The 17,446-nt window shown below is 43.0% G+C and overlaps 1 protein-coding gene across 1 annotated transcript in view; it reads right to left on the minus strand.

The window, feature by feature from the left end:
• Positions 1 to 349: 349 nt before the first annotated feature.
• Positions 350 to 17,446, minus strand: part of KAT14 (lysine acetyltransferase 14) — a 34,993-nt gene continuing 17,896 nt past the window's right edge. The window contains exons 7-10 of the mRNA XM_038571520.1: positions 6,990 to 7,126; positions 5,296 to 5,471; positions 3,767 to 3,957; positions 350 to 1,057 (exon numbers count right to left, since the gene is read on the minus strand). Of these exons, the coding sequence (XP_038427448.1) occupies positions 884 to 1,057; positions 3,767 to 3,957; positions 5,296 to 5,471; positions 6,990 to 7,126 (678 nt within the window). The 3' untranslated portion in view covers positions 350 to 883. The remainder of the gene's footprint in view (positions 1,058 to 3,766; positions 3,958 to 5,295; positions 5,472 to 6,989; positions 7,127 to 17,446) is intronic.

Below are 17,446 nucleotides of genomic sequence, written 5' to 3' on the forward strand. Positions count from 1 at the left end.
TCATTGCTCTTAATTAGATTGAAGCTCTGGCCATAGATAGTCACAAGGAAAGATTTTTGAGAACATCTGATACTTTTGGAAAAGCTCCTGCTCGATCCAAAAAACCCCACCTGACAGTCCATCTCTAACACTCTCTATAAACCAAAGAGCCTGGTCCTGCAGACCACACAGGCTCTGTCCCCAGCTGGCTCTACTTCCACCACCCACACCTCCAGCCAGGAGCACAGTCTCACTGGCAGGCAGCTCAGACACTCCAAGCCCAAACCAACTTCCCAGACATGGGAAGGATGGGTCTCCACCCTCCGGCCAAAGCTCCTGACAGGAGATGTAACAGAACAGGTGACACACATGTGGACACACATACTCTGTTTATTTGGACTGTGGCCAAAGTCAGTGAAAGACAGCAGAATCTCAGTGCCCTAGAGAAGTCCTCTTGGGTTCAACAACAGCTCACTCATGGCTGGGAGAGTGCTGGCCTCCCCTCGTGCGCTAACTCTCCCATCGGCCCTGACCGGCTAGAGCATCAATCGTTCATGGCTACCACACTTCCTCATCCTTTCAATGAAGAGATTCTCTCGAGGAGGGTATCAGCTTAGATACTCCTTTGTTCTTGCAAGCTGTCGGATAGACAGCATTGTTCAGTTCCAGTGAACTGTGGAGTCCTGAGACAGGGGCCAAGGCCTGTGCAGAAGGGACAGGTTTGCTGAAGGGCTGCTCGCTTCTTGATTCCACTGCCCCACCACCCATCTAGCCTTGGGTGAGAGATCTGAATGGCCGTCTGATGGCAGAGATTAGGGCCCTGGGAGACAGGAGCACCTGCCTGTGGGCCGGAATGAGGAGCCACCTGGAACAGCACCTGCGTCTCTGGAGCGCTGCATTCACCTCAGCGCCGGAGCCTCAGGAAGAATGCGTGTTTACACTCTGTACTCTCCAACGGGTAATATTTATCATAGAAATCTAAGACGTATTCTTCAGTCTTGAATCCAAACTTCTGGTAGAGCAGCATAGCGGGGTTGCTTGCTGAGACGTGAAGGGTCACATCCTTGCCCATGCAGGTCTGCCAAAAGAGTGGAAAAGTACCCGGTGAGAAGGAAAGAGCCTGAGGGAGATGAGTAGGTGAGGGAGTCTGTGAAGTGTAGGTAGGTGGTTATGACAACCGGGGACAGCCGGGACGGCAGCTGGGAGCCACAGCGCTGGGGACAGCTGGGAGCCCCAGTCTGTGGCCCAGCCACACACTCACTGAAGTGTTCGAGACTAAGGAAAGGATAGTGTGCTGCGTGTTTTTGCTCTCTGGGACAAAGGGCCCAGAGGGATAGTTTATTGTCAACAGATTATTTTATTTATAATTCAATTACACTTCCAAATACCAATACCTAGCACTGACAATCCTGAAGGAGAGAACAAGACGAGAAGTTCTGCTTTCTAAAACCGATGTTAGCTTGTACTCAAACTTGTAAAAATGCCCTTCCTAGACCCACCAGAAAAGATGCTAAGTATGAGGCTGGATACAAGGTATTAGGACTTTTAATTAGTTATGAAAGCTGAAGACTTGGTATGGACCTTTGGAATCCCACAGGCCCCCTCCCATCCATCCCAAACTAACATTACTGGAGTAATCTTCATTCTATTAATATGAGGCAAGTTCTTAAGATTCTTTAATTAGCTACACAGAAGAAAGAACTCAAAGTCATATAAATATAAACTAAGACCTAGCTTTCTTTTTTTTTTTTTTTAAATTTTTAATTTATTTATGATAGTCACACACAGAGAGAGAGAGAGAGAGAGGCAGAGACACAGGCAGAGGGAGGAGCAGGCTCCATGCACCAGGAGCCCGACGTGGGATTCGATCCCGGGTCTCCAGGATCGTGCCCTGGGCCAAAGGCAGGCGCTAAACCGCTGCGCCACCCAGGGATCCCAAGACCTAGCTTTCTGATGAGGAAGGCACTGAAGTACTGAGGTTGACAGGGTCCTTGAGATTTGGTAACCCACAGTTCCCCCAGGCATAGATTTAAGTAAGGGACTCTCAGGTAGACAACTGCACTCTTTTCTCTGCTTCTCTTACATTGTGCGCCCAGTGGGACTGCTATGAGTGCATTAAATGAGTTTCATGGAGTGACACTCATGTTCCGATGCATGGTCTAACCATGGCACCATCAAGGACTACTGCCTGACTGAGCAGTACCATCGGGTCCTGGGGCTTATGGTCTGGCTGAGGGCCGAGTCCCACACACAGGATGAACACTTCTGCACCCACCTGCTGAGCCCTCAGTAAGCACTGACCCTGCACCAGACCTTCTATGAGACACAACCTGGGAGTATCGCCCCTGCTGATGAAGGGAAAGGTGGCAGTGCTGCTGGTGAGGACGGCAGGATGAACAGGGGGCGGTCGAGCCTGTGAGTGGGGTGGGGAATGGGGTGAGGTACAGATAACTGAGACTCTCAACACAACACAAGGGAGTACATGCTAACTGCTGTATGGAGAGAGAAGAAAGCAATTTCTAGAAAATGGTTCTAGGTTCTTGACGGCACTGGGAAGTGCTGAGCAAGTTTCGTTAATAATTGGAAAAATGATATTTTATCTTCTCCTTCCTCTATTTAAAAAGAATCTTGCCCACATAATACACAATCCTCCATGCCAAATGGTTTCTAAATTAAAGTTAATTAAAGAAATAAATTCCTTACATGTTTTTCGATATTAGTATATAAATTTTCTTCAACAGTCATACAGATATATCAAAGGATGAATTATAATTCAATATTAAAATCAAGTCTCAAAGGCTTACACAGCTTATACAATGACAGTAAAGTCAATAATAATCAGCAGTAATAGAATATGTAGTCCTGGTTGATACAGTTTTGCTAAGATGTTTAAAAATACCAAAACTTTTGCAATAGCATAGGTGGTATCATGCTCAGTGAAAGAAGTCAGACAAGATACTGTATGATCTCACTTATATGTGGAATCTAAAAAACAAACAATGAAAGGCTGAACAGACAGATACAGAGAACAGACTGGTGCGGTTGCCAGAGGCAGGGCTGGGGGGTGGGTGAACTGGCTGAACGGGGGTCAAAAGGTACAGATTTCTAGTTTATAAAAGCAGTCAATCCTGGGGAGGTCACGTACAGCATGCAGACTGCAGCTCACAATACTGTACTGTATATTTGAAAGTTGCTAAGAGAGTAGATCTTAAGAGTTCTCATCCCAAGAAAAAAAATGTTTGTAACTAAGTTTGTAACTGTGTCTGTAACCATGTGTGGTGATGGATGGTAACTAGACTCACCTTGGTGATCACTTTGCAACATAGTCAAATATCAAATCATTACACTGTACAGCTGAAATGAGCATGTTTTGTAGGTCAGTTATACCTCAGTAAGAAAAGACCTCTAGAGATCACAGTTCCACTTCTACTTCTTATAGCCATGGCAGTAGTGTTTCTAAAAGCAGAAACAGTTACCAATATGGGTCATACAAGTGCTTTGGGGTCTCACTTTTGATACTTTCTCATTTTTACTATACATGTTTACAAACTGGTTTCTTTGAAACCTGGGCCTGAACAGTGATCTTATTTTAAAGGGGCAAAGCTTTTTTTTGGTGTGTGTGTTAACAGCCTCAGGAGGGAAGGTGACTGGTGTTTTCTCACTGGGTTTCCGAGCCCGCCCATTCGGTCGGGCTGTGCTGGGAAGGCTCAGCTGGCGTCATCCCTCCATCCTTCCTCCAAGTCTTCCAGGGGAGCCCAGAGGTAAGCTGGTAGCACAGATGCCGTACCTGAATCAGATGATAAATCATGAAAGTTGCAATCCCTGCTCTTCTCCATTCAGGATGGACAAACAGAAATGAAATGTAAGCTTCATTGTACTTCACATCAGGTACCATGAAGCCAAAGGCAATGATGACTTTTTTATAAAGGACAACAACACTGAAGTCTGGATACTGTAGGCACTCAGACAGGTCAATGCCTAAGGAAAAGAGATATTTGGAGAGTCAAACTGTGTGCCTTCTGGAATTAAGGAACATCAAGCTGTTCAGTCTGTACTTACAACTACACCTGCATGCTAAAAACTAAACCAAAACAAAAAACCAAAAACAAAACTGAAAACGAAGATATATGCATAGACATACGTCAGATCATAAAAATAAAAATGAATTTTAGAAAATATCAAAACAAACACCATTTTTTCTAAGTCCACATTTTAAGAGAAGAGAGGCAGGGTACGGTGAGTAGCACAGAGCGCACAGGTCTAGAACTGGACATACCTGGCTGTGAACCTAGCCTCCTCTACAACATGTGTCAGCCAGCACTTTTCTAAACGTGGGCCTCAGTGTCTGCACATCTAGACTTCCAAGGGTGGGAGCAAAGACCCCGAGAGCCCATACTGTCCTGTTCTTCACCTTATACATATACAGCTGACAAGCTCTTTTGTACAAATGCTACATTTTACAATAAAGGGGATAAACACAAAATAATTGTATGCATAATGTTGGAGGCACCCAGAGTAAGGTCAGAAGTAGCAGATGCTTCTGGAATGTTCCTTTTGGCCCCCATACCACTCCTAAAAGAATGAGCACAACTCTACCACCACGTGCACTATTACCTGACTATCAGACAAGAAAGATGACACAGCACTAATCCCGATGATATCTTATCTAACATCTAGAAGACATGTAATATTTCTCTTGCGTTTCAAAGCAGCGCAGTAAGGCAGATCCACAAAGAACATGTTTATATGTAGTGACGAAAATGCATTCATTCCTTTACTTGGTGGCTTGGGTCTTCAGAGAGACAACATATTGAGGCTGATAAAATGACAAATCACACTGGGTTTACTCTTATTTTCAAAGTCTGCAATTGGGGTATTTGGCTTTTTAAAAATGCCTTTTGGCTGTACTAACACTCTCCCCAAGGAATAGCTAAATAAACAAAATCACAGAATTATTAAGCAAAAAATCAAAAGTGTCCAGACATGCCCAAGCTACCAGTCAGTGTATCACTGGTAGACATTATTTGGTATCTAAACTTATGTAGAAGCAAAACAGGTTGAAACTTTTATCCTGGAAGCAGAGACAGGGAAGAGAAACATACAAAAACACTATTTATTACTTTAATTGCTGGCTTCTTTTTGATCTCAGAAAAAAAAAACGTGTTTATATTTTATTATTTCTATCTTAGTAGAGACAAACTAAATGAAATCATGAGTAAAGGTTTTAGAATCACACGACATACATTAATTAAAAAAAAAATCAATAAAGTGAACTACACAAAACACTGATTTGCTTAGTTTCGAAGGGGAACATACCAGGCCAAAAAAACTCCTGACACATAGAGTTTATCGTTGGGATGTGATTTGGCCGGACATAACAGTAATCAAGAGGTGCCTCGGCTTCCGGCATCCAGTGAGGGTCACTCCTGTGCAGGTGGGAACGAATCTGTGACAGGAGCTGCAGTTTGGGTGGCTTTGTTTCATAGTCACGCCTCCAGGATCACAGAAAACAACAAATTCAAGTAAGAAAAATATCCGTTATTATTCCTAGCCAAGTTATTCACATAAACTATTCTGCCTGAAAATTTTAAGCTAACTTGTGCTACTTCCTATGGCAGACAGCTTGGTAACTTGATAGCCTGACAGTTTTCTGGAATGAAATTTAAAATTCGCTCTGTTAGGGGTGCCTGGGTTGCTCAGTCAATTACACATCTGCCTTCGGCCCAAGTCATAATTCCAGGGTCCTGAGACAGAGCTCTGCATCCAGCTTCCTGCTCAGTAGGGACTCTGCTTCTCCTTCCCCCTGCTCCCTGCTTATGTTCTCTCTCACTCTTTTCTATCTCAAATAAAACCTTAAAAATAAAATTCTCTCTATTAACATGCATCAGACCAAAGCACTCTGTACCTGTACTCTGGAACCCTACTTGTGCTGGTGAGCCTTAATGGACAGAATGAGGGAACACACAGCAGCCTGATTCCAGCCTGCGTGCTCTGGCCCAGGAAAGAGCCTGAGGAGGGAGGGTGCAGGTCCAACGGGGCTGCTGGGGCAGGCTTGCATGCGGCCTCTCACAGGCTCTGCCAGGGATGGCGGTGCTGGGCAAAGAGGATCAGGTGATCTAGAGAAAGCATGGTCAATAAGACAACACAACTTTCTCAAGACAGCACTAGGGACCTCTCTAGTTAGCTTAGCTTCCACAGCACTGCCTAGACAATGAGACTCATCATCACCCTCAAATATGAGCCCAACTGAGATGTCTCTCCCATTTTTTTTTTTTCATTTCACAGACTACTGAATATATATAACTTTAAAATTTAAAGAAACTCAATAATGAGTATAATACTCATAATGAAGTCTAATGGAGTTAACTTATCCTTGCTTTTTAATTTCTTCTATTTTTATTTTTATTTTTAAAGATTTTATTTGAGGGACGCCTTGGTGGCTCAGTGGTTGAGCATCTGCCTTCAGCTCAGGGCATGATCCTGGGGTCCTGGGATCGAGTCCCACATCAGGCTCCCAGCAGAGAGCCTGCTTCTCCCTCCACCTATGTCTCTGCCTCTCTCCATGTCTCACTCATAAATAAATAAATAAATAAGATCTTAAAAAAAAAAAAGAAAAGATTTTATTTGAGAGAGAGTGAGTGAGGGAGAGAGCACAGCCAGGGTGAGGGGCAGAGGGAGAGAATCCCAAACAGACTCCCTGCTGAGTGTGGTGCCTGATATGGGGCTTGATCCCAGGACTCTGGGATCTTGACCTGAACCAAAGGCAGATGCTTAACCGACTAAGCCACCCAGGCACCCTGCTTTTTATATTTCTTTCAAAGGACCATCATTTCTGCAAAAAACGTATAGTTGAAGCAAACAAAAGACTGAACACAGAGCACAGACTCAGTCTGTGTCAATGCCTGCTCACAGGGGTTGGTCTAGACTTGCTCCAATGGGAAACCAGGGCACAGAAGCCACAAATACCATTCCTCACAACACACTCAACATCACAGCTCTTTTCCACATACCTGATATAAGGTTTCAAGATCCGAGAGGTGTAAGGGCTGACAATACTCTGGTCCACAGCCATATCTTCCGATCCCACCAAACGATATAGAAACCTAGTGGTCTGGTGCCGAAATCCTTTCCTGGATGGCAAGGCAGTCTAGGAGAAAGAAACGCTGGTTATGTCAAGATAAAGTCACTGAAAGGATTGGTTTGATTTCAGAGAATTAGTATGTACATATTCTAATGTGTCAGAAAGTAGGCCTTTTTGTGTTACTTATTCGGAACGCTCAGATTTCAATACAAATCTCACAGGTACCACATAAAATTAGATATGAAAAACCAATCTTGGTTCTCACAGTTTAAAATTGAAATAATTAAAAAAATTTTTAAGTTAAAGATCTTAAGTCATTTAAGTGAGTGAAATTCAAGACCGAGCACTGGATTTACGGTTTCTGTAAGTTTCATTCTACCTAATAACATCTCCAATCCACAGTCATCAGATATTAACACACTAAAAACGTGGGTTCTGCTGCAGGAGTATTCTGTTATCCACAGAGCAGCAGGGACCAATTACAGCTGCTCCTGTATACAGATTTATTAAAAAATGCCTCTATTCCGATGAGTAAATTTAACAGGTGTAGGACTATCATTCCTATGACAAATCATGAAAGCAGAGAGGCCCTACCAGGGGTTGAATGAGGAGGTGGCTCTGTGTTCCTTAGGTGGGTGTCCTGATAGAACAGGTGGGCTTCACCCTGGAAGCCTGACTAGAGATGCCAGCACTAGGGAGTGCTGCTCCAGGGCCCTCACCATGTAGTAACAGAACATGTGCAATTAAGGTTTTATAGCAAAGAGCCCAGATGGAAGATTAAAAGGCACATTTATAAAGTGGTTTGCCAAGGCCTGGATGAAGTTTAGAAACTTGAGTTGTTGTGGGAGAGTCAGTTTGCTCTTTACCCTAGAAAATAACTTTGTTGTCAAGAGAGCAAGAATTCCTTCTTTTATAATTTGCTCTCATTACTTTCCCCAACTGGACACCAAAACTTTCAAAGGATGACTCTGAAAGTCTTCTAAGACTTTCCAGTAAGTTTCAGAGGGAAATTCAGAGCCAGGCATATAATTTCCAAACACAGCCTCAACACTTCTTCCTGTGCCTGTGGGTTCATATGGCTCATCATGTCAAGCGGCAGAATCTGTTCCCACCCCTTGAATCTGGGTGGGCCTGACCAATCATAAGGCGTCAGAAGCAACACTCTGGGACCTTGAGCCGAGGCCCTAAGAGGACCAGCAGCTTCCACCTTCTGTCTCTTTGAGTCCAACTGCCATGGTGTCCAGGCTGGAGCAATGAATGTCTACAGGCTACAGAGATGGGCTCTGGAGGAAGGGAAGCCATCCTGGCCATTCCAATCCTGACTCAGCTACCTGCTCAAGGCAGCCATGTGAATGACCTCAGCCTTCAGCATATGGGATAGAACCACCCCCCAGTTGAGTCTTAGTCAACCCACAGAATCAGAAGAAAGTTTAAATATTAAACCTCTCAGTTGTAGAGTGGCTTATAATGCAGCAAAAGATAACTGAAACACCAGCCAACAAACCACTTTCCCATAATAGACAATTTGGTTCATGTCTCAAGGAGAGTTGTGTGGAACTCCATAGACGTTATCTAGTACCCTAACTTCTTTCCATCTAGCCCCTCCTCGACTTCAGCTTAGATCACTACCACTGCTTCCCATCAGTCTCCCTGCTCCCACTTTCACCCCTTATTGACCATTCTCCACACAGAGCTAGATGTTTCTTTTAAAAATAAATAAATTCCCTTCCCTTCGTCAAAATTCCTACATGGCTTCCTTACAATTCATAGTCCTTACCTGCGACTGCAGGATCTGCCTGTTAACCTCTGTGGCTTCATCTCCTACCCACTTCCTCTGCAGTCACCATGCTCCAGCTCCAGACACCAAACTATCTGGTGCTTTCCAGTGTGCACCTGGGCCTTCTGCCTTGAACCTTCCTCAATCTGGGTCTCCTTGTGGACCAGGATGGGGTCGAGTGAGACCTTCACTGAAAGGCTGTCCTCAAGCACCCTGTCCCAAGTGGTACTACTGCCTTCTGCTCTCCTACCCGTTGCCACATCCACCTTGCAGGAAATGATCCCATTTAGTTAGTCCTGTCATCTCCTGTTCATGGGAGTATCTCCCTGCTCCATCTAGCAGGCACCTTCTGCCCTTATTCACTACAGTGTCCCCAACTAGAGGAGTGTGTGGCACACATCAAGTACTCAACTTAGGTTTGCTGAATGATGAAATGGTATGGGGCGAGGAGGAGGGAAGCATCCCAAAGCTAAACAGTTTTGAAAATGTTACATGGGTTTCTTCAAACTTCTAAACAAAATGGAGCAGTAGGTGGGCTGCTGGGTCCCTTTCCCAAACCCATCCTGAAAGATGCCACAAGAGTGAGGGAAGATGGAACAAAAAGGCTGTGAGAAACCCCAGGAGCAACCGAAGATGGCCGGGTAGGTGAGGCAGCAAAGGGCAGCCTGGTGCAGAGAAAGGCTCTCCATCACAGGTAGGGATGGGGGCACTTCCTAGTTAGGCCATTTCCTCTTGCAAGCTCTGCTCTGAATGGATCTCTGCCAATCAACTTGCCAGCAAGTGTCAGCTGGAGGGGTCACAACAGGATAGTGCTAGAGCCTTAAAACTGCCAAGAGGGTGACAAGCTAAGAACCAGACTTTTGCCCTTTCCTCAGGTGTATATACCAGCAAAGGTACCTGGTTATACTAAGGGAATATTCATTCACAAGGGAAAAAAAATCAAGATATGTCAACAAGCAGTGCAAAAGAAAGTAAACAAACTATACTGGAAAAGGGCAGAATTAATTTACAAGTCAACTAAGCATTTTTAAAAAGCAAATAAACAGTGATCAGGGAAGTGCAAACTAAGACAACAATGAGATACCACTTGACACCCGCTAAGATGGCTATATCAAAAAGATGTATCAAGTCCTGGTAATGACATGTGGAGAAGTCAAGGTCTTCATAAAGTGCTGGAGCAAATATAAGATGGTGCAGCTAATTTGGAAAAGTCTGGCAGTTCTTCAAATGTTAAATATGTTACCATTTAATTGAGGAATCCCACTCCTAGGTATATACCCAAGAGAAACAAAAACTTATGTCCACAAGAAGACGTTTACACCAATGTTCAAGCAGCACTATTCACAAGAGTCAAAAACTGGAAACAACTCAAGTGTCCATCAATTGATGTGTGGATAGACAAAATGTAGTGCATCCATACAATGGGGTATTATGTAGCCATAAAAAGGAATGGAGTGCTAATATATACTACAACATGGATGAATCTTGAAAACATGCTAAGTGAAAGAATACAGTCAGAAAAGATCATTTATTATGTGATTTTACTTATGCAAAACGTCCAGAATAGGTAAATCCATAGAGGTAAAAAATAGATTAATGGGGGCTGGGTATAGAGGTTGGCCAGTAATAGCTACACCATTCAGGGTGATGAAAATGTTCTAAAATTGATTATGATGATAGTTATACAATTCTGTGAATATAGCAGAAACCACCAAATTGTACACTTTGAATGGGGGGAATTGTATGGTATGGGAGTTGTATCTCAAAAAGGCTGTTAAAAAAAAAAAAAAGCATAAGTAGACTCCAAGATAATAAAGGAACCTGGGAACAGGAATGAGTATAGTTATGAAGAATCTCTTATTCATTACTGGATATTAAATACATGATCACTGAAATAAAGCACTGAGTGAATGAGTTAGGGATAGATTGAGGAACTCTTCAAAGAGGCAAAGGAAGAGATAAATGAAAGAATTAATGGTGTCGGGATCCCTGGGTGGCGCAGCGGTTTAGCGCCTGCCTTTGGTCCAGGGCGCGATCCTGGAGACCCGGGATCAAATCCCACGTCGGGCTCCCGGTGCGTGGAGCCTGCTTCTCCCTCTGCCTATGTCTCTGCCTCTCTCTCTCTCTCTCTGTGTGACTATCATAAATAAATAAAAAATTAAAAAAAAAAAGAATTAATGGTGTCAACATCCATATAAGAAGTCCAGAAAAAGAGGGGAAAAGTAAAAGAGGAATATATTTAAAGAAGCAATGATGAAGAATTTCCCAGATTAAAAAACATGTAAAAGGCCTTCTGGTTTCCCATCCAGCATATAAGGAGAATGGAAGTCGTCACTGTATCCTAACAAGTAAAAAGTTGAACAAACTGAAAATCACTCTTCGTAGACCCATCAGAGAATTGGGAGCTCAGAGAAAGACAAACAGGTGAATACAGGGAATCATAACTTAGCAGAGTAGAAACCTCCAGGAACCAGTGCTGGGGTAGGAAAACCTACCCAGCAATGGACAAATTGCTGGAGGCACAGTGTGGATAATGCAGAAAGAAAAAACTTGGGGAAGGGGACATTTGTGACTTTTACCTCCAGGAGCTCTACCAGGTTCTCATTGTAAGGATCAAAGAAAAATCCCCTCGGGCTTCTGGCAGGGAAAAGGTAGCTGTTTTGAAAATATGTCAGAGTCCCTTATTCTTAACAAGGTCTGCCCACAAGAGAAACTATTTTACCAGAGCCTAACCCACTTGTGGAAAGGGAATTAGCCACCTCCAGCTCCCGCCAGACCTTCCATGTCACCTAACTGAGGAGGCAAATCTGAGAATCACTGTGATAGTCACAGCCCAGGGGCATGTGTTCACTAAAAGACTGAGAACTAATCATAGGACCACAGAACCCTTCTCACCCTATACCTCACCACTGTACCACTCAAGGCTTACTTTTCAGTTCCTTTTACCCAAGATATCATATTTGGGAGTTCAATAAAAAATTACAAGGTACACTAAAAGGCAAAACACACCACCTGAAGAGACAGAACCAGACTCAGACATGGCAGAGATGTTGGAATTATCAGACTGGGAATATAAAACAATTATGATTAAAATGTTAAGGGCTCTAACGGATAAAGCAGACAATACCCAAGAATAGATGGGCAATTTATGGAAATTCTAAGAAAGAATCAAGAAGAAATGCTAGGGAGCAAAAACATTGTAACAGAAATGAAGAACCGTCTTTGGTGGGCTCATCGGTAGACTAGAGAGGGCTGAAGAAAGAACCTCTGAGCTTGAGAATATGTCAAAAGGAACTTACAAAATTGAAAAGCAAAGAGAAAAAAATGACTAAAAAAAAACAGAACAGGGGGATCCCTGGGTGGCGCAGAGGTTTAGCGCCTGCCTTTGGCCCAGGGCGCGATCCTGGAGACCCGGGATCGAATCCCACATCGGGCTCCCGGTGCATGGAGCCTGCTTCTCCCTCTGCCTTTGTCTCTGCCTCTCTCTCTCTCTCTCTCTCTCTGTGACTATCATAAATAAATAAAAATTAAAAAAAAAAAGAACAGAATATCAAAAACTGTGTTACAACCACAAAAAGTGTAAAATACACTTAAGAGGAATACCAGAAAAAGAAGAGAAAGGAACAGAAGAAATAACTGAAGTAGTAACGATGAAGAATTTCACCAAATTAATCAGACACCACACCAAAATCACAAATCCGGAAAGTTCAAAGAACAAAAGTAGGATAAATGTCAAGATGAGTACGTGGAATATAAGAAATAGTGAAAGGAAGGAAACTGAGTGGGAAAAATTAGAGAGGGAGACAAACCCTGAGAGACTCCTAACTCTGGGAAATGAAAAGGGTTGTGGAAGGGGAGGTGGGAAGGGGGTTGGGGTAACTGGGTGATGGGCACTTGATGAGAGGAGCACGGGGTGTTATACTGTATGTTGGCAAATTGAACTTAAATAAAAGCAATGTAAAAAAATGTCAAGATGAAACCGCTTAAAAGCATAAAGTTGAACAAAAATCAAAATGGTTGCACTAACGCTTCAGTGAAGCTCGATTTTAAAGTAACCTTCTCCCTCTCTTCCACACACCTCTCCGCCTCCCTTCTCAGCCTTTTGTTTTAGGGACCCAGTATGATCCTGAAGACATGTCCAACAAGGCTGGCAGCACATACACAAATCCTGTCAAAACCAGCTAGATCTTTTCTCTGGGCGGGCTCGCAGTTTTAAAGGCCTTGGCCTGCTGCAACCTCCTTTGCCTAGTAAAGCAACAAAACTATTGTTCCTTTTTTATCCCAAACTCTGTCTTCGTGCTGTACTTGGCTCTGAAGCATAGAGGTTAGTGGTTTTCGTCAACAAATCAGCATATAAGACACTTGTGACTGAAGGTGAAGTGGTGTCAAACAAAATAAAGGAGACTGAAAATACTACTTTAAATGCTCAAAAAGAATTAAAGATTAGAAACAAAGACAAAATTCTGAAAGCTTCCAGGGTATGGGAGAATAAAATAGGAGACCACCTACAAAGAAACAAGAATAAGACCAACAGAGGGGCCCGCTCTCAGCAACACTATATATATAATAGAGTAATAATTTCAAAATGTTGAAGGAAAAACCAAAATGATAATTTTATATCCAGCTACACTATCATTTAAATACAAGAGTGAAATGAAGGTATTTTTAGGCATATAGGTATTCAAAATTAACCTCAAAACAACCATATTTTTAAAAATTGTTAAAGGAAGTAGTCTAGCAAGAAATTAATCTAGGCTTATATTCATTTATACTGTGTGTACATATACACATATTTGGGTTATTTTTATTTCATTGATGTATATTGTACTTTCTATGCCAATAACACATTATTTTAGTTAATATATTTTATAATGTATTTTGACATATTAGAAGGCAAGTTCCTACTCATGATCGTCGTACTCACATAAGAGTAATAAACAAGTAAGTGAGGTTTACTGCTATTTAAGTAAATACAAAAGAAAAAAAAAACAGATAAAAGCATGCAAAAATATCCTATCTGGAGGGAAGACTACATGATACTATTAAAAAATCAATAGAGAAAAATATGTCCTGAGTTACGGCCTATAAGAATAAAAACAGAGCACGTAACTTTCTTTATAGCAAAGAATCAACATCATATATACTATTTTCTCTGACCACAACATAATTTAATTAGAAATTAAATCAATTACTAAAAGATAGTTTAAAAGTTCTGTATATCTAAAGTCGTAAGTCATAGCTAAATCAGTATTATAGGTACATTTACAGCTATGACTGTATTTATCTGAAAACAAGAAAGGGTATGGGTTGAGCAAATGCATTTATAGCTGTTCTCATGTGTCACCACATTAAAATGATATGAAAATCACAGGTCAGGATGGGGGATTAATCACATAATTTTATTCCCTCCCAAAAACCCACTAAAACTACAGAATCAGACTTAAAAAAAAAAAAAGAGTAGCATACAAAAATAGAAAGATCATGGGAAGAAACATCTGGGAAGCAGATGGACAAATACTACTTTAAAGCCAAAATTCCAAGTTGGCTTTGGGTAAGGTGAGAACCAGACCAATCTGTACTGCAGCACACTCCTAAAACTCTGTAGCAGCGTCAGACTCCTCTGGAGCTAGGGATAAATGGGGAGGTAGAATATGGAGCAGGTAAAAGCTGTGTGCACAGCAGTTCCATCCTCAAATAATCCTCAACCCCCTACTGCCAGGTGGCTGCCTCCCCAGAGACGTCTGGAGGTCCCTTCTCTAGAGAAGGTGTAACCAACACTACTGAGTGACAAGTGTCACTTGAGGGGCATGCACAATGAGGCCATCATCTTAAGTCCCTGCTGCAGCGCACCACCTTTTATTTAGTTTTGTCATTTTATTTTTTTTCACTGTAAATGCCTTCCTCGCTCCCCATCCTCTATTTCCCCCTCCCCTCTGGCAAGCAGTAGTTTGTTCTCTGTAATTAAGAATCTGTTTCTTGGGCACCTGGGTGGCTCAGTCGTTGAGCATCTGTCTTCAGCTTAGGTCATGATCCCAGGCTCCTGGGATCAAGTCTGGCATCAGGCTCCCCACAGGGAGCCTGCTTCTTCCTCTACCTATGTCTCTGCCTCTCTCTGTGTCTCTCATCAATAAATAAAATCATTAAAAAAAAAGTCTGTTTCTTGATTTACCTTTTTTGCTCCTTCATTTTTCTTAAATTCCACATGAGTGAAATCATATGGTATTTGTCTTTCTCTGACCTATTTTGCTTAGCATTATAACTCTCTATGTTGTTGCAAATGGCAAGATGGCATTCTTATGGCTGAGTAATATTCTACTCTGTGTGTGTGTGTATCTATATACACCTATGTATACCTGTAAAACCCATCTTCTTTACCCACTCATCTATCAATGGACACTTGGGCTGCTTCCATAGTTTGGGTATTGTAAGTAATACTGCAATAAACATCAGGATACACGTAGCCCTTTGAGTTTGCGTATCTGTACTTTCTGGGTAAATACCCAGTAGTATGACTGCTGGATCGTAAGGTATACTGGATCCTCTATTAAACCCAGGGACTTGTAGCTCAGAATATCATCAGTACTCAGCTGGGTTTCACCATGTACTCTAATACTCCTCTATTCCCCCCATGCCCACTCCCTGGATCAGGAGAGGGCCCCACAAATAATCACGTTGGCTTCCTACAAGCTGGAAGGAAGCACATCAGTCCAGAGGCAAGAAAGAGAGGGCCCTGCTGCCCCTGCCCAGATTTCTGCCACATTGTGTGGTACACAGAGCAGCCCTGCCTGATGGTCAGACTGTGAGATGCCTCAAGTTTCCTGGGACTGCCTAATGACCTGGGATACTGACTTCTCTGGAAAGGGGTCAGGGAAGCTGGAGCCAGAGTATGACTATGAGTTTCCCCAGGCTGCTAGGTCAATGGCCCACAAACCAGTAGCTTAAACAACAAACTTCTTCCATAGTTCCAGAGGCCAGAAGTCAGAAATCAAGGTGTCAGCAGGGCGGTGCTCTCTCTGAATTTCTAAGGGAGATCTGTTCCAAGCTTTTTCTTACCTCCTGGTGATGCCACCAATCCTCAATGTCCCTTAGCTTGTAGCTTCATTGCTCTGCCTCAACCATCACATGGTGGCCTCCCTGGGTCTGTCTCTGTGTCTCTCCTCTTCTTTTTTTTTTTTTTTTTTTTTTTTTTTTTTTTTTTTTTCTCTTTTTTTTTTCTCCTCTTCTTATAAGGACACCAGTCAGATTAGATGAAGGGTCCACCCTGTTCCAATGTGACCTCAACTTAGCTAATTGTGCCTCTCTCTGTGTGTCTCTCACAAATAAAGAAAATCTTTTAAACGAAAAAAAAAAAACCTTAGCTAATCGTATCTGCAAAGGCCCATTTTCCTTTTTTTGTTTGTTTGTTTTTTTAAAGGTATTATTTATTCATGAGAGACACAGAGAGAGGCAGAGACACAGGCAGAGGAAGAAGCAGGCTCCATGCAGGGAGCCTGATGTGGGACTGGATCCTGGGTCTCCAGGATCATGCTCTGAGCTGAAGGCAGACACTCAGCCACTGAGCCACCCAGGTGTCCCAGGGCTGATTTCCAAACAAGGTCACACTCACAGGTACCAAGGGCTGAAATGTCAATATGTCCTTTGGGAGGGCACAATTCCCTCTACAACAATGACCTGGAGGCACTGCTCAGCTTACCCTCTCCTGAAAGCCTTCCTCTAATAGTGGCAAAGTCCTTACACAGCTAGATCAGTGCCTCCTACTTAGTGACATAAAAAACTCAGAGTGGCTCCTCTGAGGAGGGAGTAGGCAGTACACAGAACCTCCAACGTGCTTGTAATGTTCTGTTTAACCCAAGAGATAGACATAGAAGCACTTATTTTATTAATCTATAAATCATACAGATATGTTCTATGTATTCTTCTATTGTCATTGGACACATTTCACAATTTATAAAATTAACTATAGGCATTAAAAAGACAAACCCACAGGAACAAAGAAAAAATGAACAGATGACTGCAACAAAAGACTATGAGTAAGTGGCAAACAGCTGAAACCAGAGAACCAGAGCCTAAGGCAGCAATGAAGACAGACCAGGAACAGCATGATTTACATGAAGGGCCTCAGGAAAGGCAGCAAGGCAGTGGGTCCTGCTAACACTGAGAGTGGGTGAAGGGACTGTGGGTGAGAGTCTCTTTACTTAAGAGGTTAGGGATCCCTGGGTGGCGCAGCGGTTTGGCGCCTGCCTTTGGCCCAGGGCGCGATCCTGGAGACCCGGGATCGAATCCCACATCGGGCTCCCGGTGCATGGAGCCTGCTTCTCCCTCTGCCTGTGTCTCTGCCTCTCTCTCTCTCACTGTGTGCCTATCATAAATAAAAAAAAAAAAAAAAAAAAAAAAAGAGGTTAAAGCCTCCGATTACACGCTCACTGCCCACATCCAAAAACGACCTTTTCCTCCATGGGCAGAAGACTAGACTGCCCGATGCCCCAGTGTCCAGAATCTCTTCTGGACACAGCCAAGGGTGGGAGTGAAAACCGGGAGGCTCAGGGAAGTCTGCCAGCTGAATGGTAGGCTCCTGGCCCTCCATACCCACCCCTAGCATGCAGGCAGGC

Source organism: Canis lupus, chromosome 24 (assembly GCF_011100685.1).
Source record: "Canis lupus familiaris isolate Mischka breed German Shepherd chromosome 24, alternate assembly UU_Cfam_GSD_1.0, whole genome shotgun sequence".
NCBI classification, from domain to species: domain Eukaryota; kingdom Metazoa; phylum Chordata; class Mammalia; order Carnivora; family Canidae; genus Canis; species Canis lupus.